Raw genomic sequence first — 9,591 nt, forward strand, 5'->3', positions numbered from 1 at the left:
CTAATATTGCAAATTTAAATTTGCTTAAAAAAAAATAAAACTTTTGGTTCTTCTTTTTTTGAATTTTTATTGTCATTTTTGTGTTTTGATCTTTTTTTACTCTTATTATTTTTTTACTCATATTATTATTATTATTTTTTATTATGACACTAATTATGGATGTTCTCTCACAAGATTAAAAATATTTCCCATTACTCATATTAAATCATTTATGTATTAATTTGTATTATTATTTTTTTATAATAATAATAATAATAATAATTGATTATTAGACTAATTATGGATGCACTCACAAGGTTAAAAAATAATTTAATAATATGTATATTTAGTTATTGCTGATGTAGTAATTCATTTGTTTACATATTTATCATTTTAATTATTTCTAAAACTTTTGAGAACATCATGATTAATTTAATAATCTATTATTATTATTATTATTATTATTATTATCATCATGATGTTTTTAAAATGTTTTAAAAAAAAATTAATGATAAAAATGAAAAAAAAAAAAAAATTTCAAACTTATTTTTGGTCTGTTTTATAACTGAATTTTATCCTAATTTTTGATGGGCAATTTAATACAGACCTGGAAAATGTATACATCATAATTAATGATATTAAATGCTAATAAATACGATCTCTGAGTTAAAAAAAAAAAAACAGCATTTTTTTAGTTTCCCAAAAAGAGCATTTCTAAAGTCTCCATGAACCATTCACACATGCTCATCTCTGGCGCTGACCAGGTTCATCATGCAATAAAATCGTTCTCACTTCGTGTGACTGCGTCTAAAGCGCATCCTGATCCTGTAGCTCCACCACCCACCACCAGCACGTCGAATTCGGGCGTGTTCTGGAGCGAGGCAATCTGTTCCTCACGCGTCGGCAGCCTGTCCTCAAACGGCATCTTGAGCTGCCCTTCAGCCTCCACGTACGCCAGCCGAGCCTGGTCACGATCAAACACAACATATTAGCAAACAACTATGGGCTGACTGACATGGTGAAGAATTAAAAGAATTAAAAGTTTGCTGCATGCAAAAACATTAATTGTTTAATAATCTTTTATTTTCATAACGAGACAAAGAGATTGAAGAAGAAGTCAAATTTAAACAGGTTAAGGTTTTGGATAGTTGGCATAAGCTGATCATTATTTGAAAAATAATCTGAAATTATTTGAAAAGTTAAGACAAACCTCTAAGAAAGAAAACTGAAATCATCCACATCATCTGTACTGGACACCGTGAACGACTGTAAATGTCTATGAAAATAGCTAAAACTAAAACTTTTTTCACTATTAATTATTAACCTTTGCCAGTGCCCTCATAGCTAATAATGAGTTAGCATAATTTTTATTACATTAGTCAAAAAACTCTACTTAATCTACTACAGTAGCTAACACTACTAGTTTCTAAAAAATAAATTAATAAAATAGTTAGCCTATTTCTACTTTGCTTTCGTACTGTTTTAGTCAATATAACAGTTAGCTAGCTTGAAAGTGACACGGTCTGCAAAATTAGTCAATATACTACAAGCCAACTTGCTAGTGAATTTAACATTTAAACTAATGTAAACTAGTTTTATCGTTTCTCAGGCTGCTATTTATTCAATACGATAACTAGTCGATTATTAGCTAGTCTGCTAGCAAATCTGGCTGCTAGTTTGGTCTATATAACAGTAAGCCTAGAGTTAGCTAACTATATTTAATATAATGCACAAGTAATAATTACTAATAAAAATGAATATAAATGTTAGCTAGCTTACTAGTGGATTTGACTGTTAATTAAGTTCATTTAAAAGTTACCCTAATATAAGCTAGTTTCATGGTGACTTTTTTTGACTAATATAATGAATATACTTGTTTGCTGGTGATTTTGGCTAATAATTTACTAACTTTACTCACTACAATAGTTAGCACAGTGCTAGCAAGCTAGAGAGTTACTTTGCTTTAGTTAATACAATGTTAGCTAATATACTAGTGACTTTAAATGGCAGTTTAGTCGATAAAATAGTTAGCCCATTGGTAGCAAGCTTTAGTCAATAAAATAGTTAGCCTAGTATTAGCTATCTTGCAAGCAACCTTGGTTAATAATTTTCTTGCTAGTGACCTTGGCTAGTTTTTTTATTTTTAAAGTTAAAGTCACACTAACACTACCTGTCTTGCTAGGAAGCCAAGCTAATAATAATTTAGCCAAGTATTTAGCTAGCTTGCCAGCAACAGTGGCTACAGTTTTGTTCAATGACACAAGCTATTGTTTTAGACCGTATAATTGTTAGCTAGCATGCTAGCAACCCTGGATACTAGCTTAGTCAGATTAATGATTAGCATGGTGTAGTTTGCGCATTATCTTTTATTAGCTAGTTAGGTTGGTGATTCATTGGTTGATTAGCTCACTTGTATTTCTACAGTATAAACAACCAGGCAGTCTGTAGCCGGCTAGTCAACCTGGCTAAACCTGGGTCACACCTTATAATAACCTAATGATAACCTAACTAGCTTGTGCTTTTTTACTGTAGCTTGAGCCTTAGCATGTGGACTAACATTAGCTAGCTTGTTAGATCTAGTCAAACTTAAGAATGTAAGAATTGTATGATATAATATAATATAATATAATATAATATAATATAATATAATATAATGAGCATACTGTGCGGAAAATATATTTTTAAAAAAAATCTCCCCACAAACAGTAAACTGATTTCCAAATCTCTCTCTCGCTTTCTCGCTCACACACCCATAAAAGACTTAAGTAAGTTCTCTCAAAGTCAATATTTTTTTAAGAAGATGAAGTGTGTGTTTGTCTCATTGTGTCCTCAGTTGAAAAAAAAAAAAAACTTGAAAAAAAATTCAAATTAAGTGAAGACCCGACGCGGGAAAGCAAGATATTGAGCGATATTTAGTCGTAATGGAACGTTTTTATTCATTTTGTCGTTAGCGTTTCGGTCTAAATGATTACATCAATCTTTCCCCCGAAAGCCTGCGGGGTGCATTTGACTTGCAAATGACCAAATGAAGCCAGACATTTGCAATTTAGACCGTAACAGCATGTAAAAACAAGATTCAATAATTAGTGTCTGTTTCCAAGGACGGACATTTTATTTAAAACATCCACAGACAATTAAGCGAGAGGCTGTCCTGCAATCACGCCCGCGAGCGCACGGAGGAGACGGCGAATTTCATGCAAATACGCAATCGGCCACCGCCGAGCGACTCTTAGCCAGATAGCCAGCTAGCGTGGCAGCGCCCTTGCCTTAGAGGAGACAAACACACACACTTACACACTCTAAATTAACATTACAATCTCAAAGATTAGTCTCTGACACATGCATGATTGCAGATTAATTTTTAAAAATCAAAATCTTTTTTTTTCCCCCGTTCTCGTCGTCTTTCCTTCAGCTTACCCATTGAGGCTGCGTCGTTGAGGTAAGGCAGGAGGCAGATGAACGAATAAACAGATGAACAATAATAAACATCAGGAGACAGAACAGAAGTTTGTGTTAATGGGAAGTTACGAAAGTGAACGCAGCATGATGCTGTATAACTCTTTTAAAAGACTTTTACAGCCACACACATGGACGGTCGGTGCCGTGGTTCACCACTCATCCATGATTCAATGACCTGAATCAATAACCTGATTCAACAGTCTCGAAACATTTCATATTAATGCTAAAGTTCTTGTCTGTGAATCAAATTATTACATAAATTATTATACAAAATATAAACAAATGAACACAGTGATCCCAAAAAAATACAAACAGAAATGCTTGCCATGTTAAATGTATAAATAAACAAAAAGATATCATGTTAGATAAATGTAAGAAGTTATATAAAGAAAAAAATTTGAGTATAAAGGAAGGAAGAAAAAGGAAAGAAAAAAAGAAAGAAAGGCAGTAAACGTTTTAAATGAATAAAAACATCTAGTTATAGAAGGACATGAAGGTTATACAGAAAGAAAGATGAAAAAGAAAGAAGAAAGAAAAGCAGGTTATCAAGTAAAAATGTAGAAATAAATACAGAGAAAAACAAAAAGAAAGAAAGAAAAAAAGTTTTCATGTCAAATTAATTAATACATCTAGTCACAGAAATTTAAGGTATAAAGTTAAAGGTTTAAAATTTAAGAAAGAAAAAGAAAGAATGAAAAAATTAAAGAAGGCAAGAAGAAAAAAACTTTAAATTAATAAAAAATAAATATGGTCAGTGATAGAAAGAAGAAAGTAAAAAAGAAAGAATTAAACTAAGGCAGTTATCATGCTAGTCATGAACAAATATAGTCAAAAAAAGAAAGAAAGAAAGAAAGAAAGAAAAAAAGGGAAATGTATGACGGTGGGCAGAGCACTGACTCTTTAGACAAGAAGTGATGGTAGATGAAATACCAGGAAGGTAAATGTAGGTGTAACTGTAGGTGGTAAATGAGGTAAACGAGTAAATCATGAAATCTTCTTTATTACTAACCACGAAAAAACTCCAGAACTATGTGCACTGAGACACTTTTTTTTTTGTTCTCCAGACTCCATCAGTGACCTTCATTAACACTCTGACACTCAGCTCTGCTTTCTAAGCGAGAGATTCTCACGCCTTACAGAGTCAGGAGTCAGGTCTGAAGTTACTGAGGCCTTGACTGGATTGCAAGTCACATGACCTGTGGTGAAAACGCAGACGGCTGGTGCTGCATGTGGACAGAGCGTCAGTCTTTCACTGAGGTTGGAGTTTGACCAACAGCTGATGAACACAGCGACCCAGAAGTAATCACGGTACTTGCCTACTCTCAGTTCCCTTCAGAAAGCATCGAATGCTGATGTGACGAGAGCCACGCTCGCCACGGGAGCACGCAAACGCTCTCCCCGTGCCACACAGAGACGATTCCGTAAGCTCACACAACACGAAACCCTTCTGTTTGTGAAAGCTGACGCTGTTCTTTCGTGCATCAGCTCTCACGTTTAGCCGCACGGCGACCACATCAGGCAGCTCCCTGGCAACTGAATGCTTGAGAGGCGGTAATTCTTTCATTCATTCCCCCTGGAGTCTGAACGCAGAGGGATAACACACAAAAACGCTTTGCGGCGGATTTGAATAGCTGATGAGAGAGGAAATCAGGACCCCCGTTGGTCTTCAAGAGTGTGTGCGAGCACTGTTTCTTCCCCCCTTCGTTTGTTTCCGAAGGCCTTGTTGATTATCTTAATCTACTTGACCTTAAGTTATTTAGCGCAGCATCCAGACGAGATGAGACTCTGCACCCCCTAGGGCTCTTGCCAGTCTAAACACAGGTACATTGTGATGAGCGCTGCGGTCCCTGGTGGCGTGAATGGGGATGAAATTGGTCGTGATTTCATATTCAAGTGAGAGAACGATTTGTTTGGTGTTCTTTTAAGTACCGACTTCCATCAGAAAAATACGAGCGGATGATAAGACCATGGTGTTAAGAGCGTGGTACTGAGAATATCAGACGCCCGTCTCATTCTCCAAGCATCTCTAATGCCTTTCTTCTGTGTTTTGTAATGTATTAGTTAATTACTATACCTCAGCGCTATTTAATTCTGTGCTCTGATTGGTCAGCAGGTCAGCGGCTCTGACTCCAGTTCATTCTATTGCCTTAACACTTGGACGTGCGCAGGCTTACTAGATTACTATAAATATGCAAAACTGTGAAGTTTATATAAGTTTATAACAGTGAAGTTATATATAGTTTAGAAGAAAGGAGGAGCAACAATGGAAAGAAAGAAGGAAAAAAGAAAGAAAATCAAAAAAGCTATGTGCCATTTCTAATGAATCAATTAATATAGTCATAGTAATAAAAGACCTATTTAAAAGAAAGAAAGAAAAATATTTATGTCAAAAAATAAATCTATTCAAATAAATAAATAAAAGATATAAAGAAAAAGGAAAAATTGAATGGAAAGAGAAATAAAGAAAGAGAGAGAAGAAGAAAGAGAGAAAAGGATACAATAAAAAAAGCTTGTATAATGTAAGAAAGAAAGAAAGAAAAAAAGAAAGAAACCAAGAAAGAAATATCATAAAGAAAGTTTCAGTGAATAACGTGATGAATGTTGTGCCTGTGGTACTGTAGGTCCAGTGACTCAGTGTGTGTTTGGTATCAGGTGCTCTGGATCCGTGCACTCTTTGATGTTGTGGAAGGAGTCTCCACTGTCAGAGCTTTGCAACAGTTAAAAGAGAGAGGAGTTTTTAACCTTTGCAGTTTTTCTATAAGCTTATTTCTTCTCTTTTTCAACATGAAGAAATACAAAAGAAGCCCTAGTGCTGGATCAACTGTTCATAGTGCCGTCACATGTGAGAACAGGACGTTCCGTTAATTTTTAACATGAAATACTGAATGAATCATGTTTGGTTGTAAATAAATAACGCTGGTCTTCAGTTTATTCAGAGTTACTGGACTTCAGGTTTTACGTGTAGAAATGTTACAGACGTGCACAAAAGCAACACATTCCTAGGTTAAGATCAGACATGTAGTATAAGGAGCTGCCTGGAGATTCAGCCACTCCACCTTCTCCACCTCCTCCTCCTCTTCCAGCTCATCTTCGTGCTGATTCTCTCAAACACAAACTGAACAAGACTTCAGAATCTGACCAACAGTTCGGTCCAAACCGAACAACGAAAATGTCTGACAAAATGTCAGAAAGCTGATGTTACAGCAACACGGTCAAACCTGGATGATAAACACTTACCCGAGTCCTCCTGTATTCCAGGAACTGTGACAGGCCAAAGACTGTAGCGATGGCTCCGCCCCCTATCAGGGTCCCTTTCACTGCCTTCCGAAATGCCATTGGTCCCTGAATAGTGTCAATCAAATATCACATTAAAGGATAGGGATTTCTTTTACATTTTTATAAATTATAAAACAAACAAAAAAAGAAATAAATTCAATCAAATATCATGTTAGAAATTCACAATTTATTTTACATTTGTATGACGTATAAAAGAAAAGAAAAAAGTAATACAGAAAAATAAAAAAGGAAGAAAGAAAGAAGGAAAGAAAAAATTAGAATGGAAAGAAAGAAAAAAAGGAAGTCTATCTAATAATTTATTTTTTATTTTTATAACTTGTAAAATCAAAGAAAAAAGTAAAAAATAAGAAAGGAAGAATGAAAAGAAAGAAAGAAAGGAAAAATAAGAATGGAAATAAAGAAAGAAAGAAAGAAAAAATAAGAATGGAAAAAAGAAAGAAAGAAAGAAAGAAAGAAAGAAAGAACATGGTCGAATCAGGTAAATGCCCAAACATGTGTAAATGGCTTTGATCGAGGTTTGGACTGCACAGGAGAGTTAATGTGCCAGTGGTGTTGCTGAATGATTGTGTGTACAGATCCCACACACAGATGGGTCTCTTTTTCTTTTGTCAATTTTCAGGGATCAGGCCTTCCAATCGCTGAATGTTCACGGGAACGACTGCAGAGAGCTCCTCGGCTGGGATCATCTTTCACAACAGTTGCACCGTTCAGATGTTTTACTGCGTCTAAGAGTCTCATCACCGTTCTGTGCTTAAAGTCTTCTGTAAATGTTAATTGCTTTTATGCTTTAATTCACAAGAAATTTCATCCCAAGTCCCGGTTTGACTTGAACACCCCTTGAATACACTTGGATTTATGCTAATAATTAAATCATGGATTATCTGTATTCATGGACACATATACTGTGTACTATATAAAGCGTCTCTGAGGACCTTTAACCAGTTTCATATGACACACATTAGACTACTTACAGTATGAAACCTGTGCTTCCAACCTCTAGTTTATATTTGTCTCCTTCACCAAAAGGTCTTCTGTCCCATCTGTGAGTTAGAGGAGACCCCGACGTGACCAAACGTCAGAAATAGAAAACGCCTGACCATTCAGCTGCCGCTGGGACATTCTCACGCATACGCTGTGTGTGTTTGTTTGTAGGTGTGTGAATGTGAGCGTGGGTGTGATCATTTTTATAACCGCTCTTTATCATGCGTACAGGGCATGGCTGAGACATGGCGAGCATAAACATTACATCATCTGACCCTCATTATTGCAGAGATCTAGTATGAGTTCACATGAATTAAGAGTCAAAGTTTTCGACCATGTGGAGCTTTTTATTTTATTTTATTATTATTTTTTTTTACAATTTACAAATTATTTAAGGTAAAAAAAGAGTACAAGTTTAAGTGCATTATTTATCACCTGACTTTAAGCAAAGTGTTTTGCTTTAATGAGGGTTAAACCAATTTATACTTAATTCAGTAATAAATATATGCAAAAAAAAATAAAAAATCCACTCTTATGTTTCATGGATCCTTGGCATAACAATATGGGTATCATGCTATATTATGTCACAATACATATAATTGTAATGTAGGTTTATTATGGTAATTATTAATGATCATTAAGGTTTATCGTCCATTTCTTTTTATCTTTCCTGTAACTTTTCACTGAGGAACTGTACATGATATCTACTCGGCATGGGAACTACCAGGGACCTCCGGATACGTTATTATCGCGATACCGAGCTGCTGATTCAATTTGTATTGCGTTTTTTGTATTAAAGTGTCTTGATTTTATAAATGTCCCGATTCGATATATTTTCTCTTTACAAAATTAGCAAATAATTTTACTCGTCCAACAGAGAACAAGCTGTGCTGCGTTAATAGTTTAGAGAGCACCTCCTGTAGGATTATAGCGGAATGGCAATATTTGACCACTTTGAAGGCCAACTTATGTATTTTGGAATACATAAACTGCGACACAAAAGGATCACGATACATCGATTCTTTTTGCCTCATCTTTAATATATATGTGGGTTTAATGCTGAAATATGCATTAAAGTAAATAAATAAAAAAAAGATAAGGGTACAATGATTGCGCAATTTAGTTCCCTTTATTCTGACAGTGCATGTGTATTATTATTAGTAAGGCATCAATTAAGGCATTCAGGATGCTATTCGAGACATGCGTTTTTTATTTTATTGACCATGTCAAAAATTTTGGCACCCCTGACTTGAAGGATAAATAAATACACTGTGTTTGTTTATTTATTTATTTTGTGGTTTATTTTTGTCCATGTCAAAAGTTTTGGCTCCCCTGACTTGAAGGATAGAGCATGCTTTAAGGATAAAAACAATCTCCATTTATTTATTTCCTTTACTTGATTTATTTTTGCGCTTGGGCAAAGCTGAGATGCACTTGTTCACAGAAGGGGAACCTCTCCTGGGAGTGACATTACTGTAAGTGCAAGAACCCTGAGCATGAGGCATGTGCTTTAAGGAGCAAGGCTTTGCTTTGATTTAGAACAGATTAGGATTCTAACTCATTGTGGCTCATTATAAACTCATTATAACGAACTATAAGGCGTGACAAGAGCTCATAGTGATGGACAAAACATGATAGTGTAACGTTATATCCTGTCTCTCTCACTTCTCTTTCTATCTATCTTTCTATCAATCTGTGTGTGTCTCTCTCTCTGCTGTGACATTGTATTCAAAAGGCTTTCTCTAACAATATAAACAAAAGAATAAAAGAACACACGGTGTACTTACTATTAGACGAAAGGCTGAAGCATAACACACACACACACACACACAGACACACACACTGCTGAAGGCTACAGATAAACGCTACTTTCTC

The 9,591-nt window shown here is 35.1% G+C and overlaps 1 protein-coding gene across 2 annotated transcripts in view; it reads right to left on the reverse strand.

The window, feature by feature from the left end:
- The window catches only part of gpd2 (glycerol-3-phosphate dehydrogenase 2 (mitochondrial)), a 34,289-nt gene extending 24,698 nt beyond the window's left edge, over window positions 1-9,591 (reverse strand). The window contains exons 1-3 of one of the 2 annotated variants that reach the window (XM_053498710.1): window positions 9,504-9,591; window positions 6,676-6,780; window positions 772-943 (exon numbers count right to left, since the gene is read on the reverse strand). In XM_053498710.1, coding sequence (XP_053354685.1) covers window positions 772-943; window positions 6,676-6,774 — 271 coding nt within the window. In that variant the 5' untranslated portion in view covers window positions 6,775-6,780; window positions 9,504-9,591. Of the gene's footprint in view, window positions 1-771; window positions 944-6,675; window positions 6,781-7,706; window positions 7,857-9,503 lie in introns of those variants that run through there. The other variant, XM_053498711.1, reaches the window with a different exon arrangement.

Source organism: Clarias gariepinus, chromosome 6 (genome assembly GCF_024256425.1).
Source record: "Clarias gariepinus isolate MV-2021 ecotype Netherlands chromosome 6, CGAR_prim_01v2, whole genome shotgun sequence".
Taxonomy (NCBI): Eukaryota; Metazoa; Chordata; class Actinopteri; order Siluriformes; family Clariidae; genus Clarias; species Clarias gariepinus.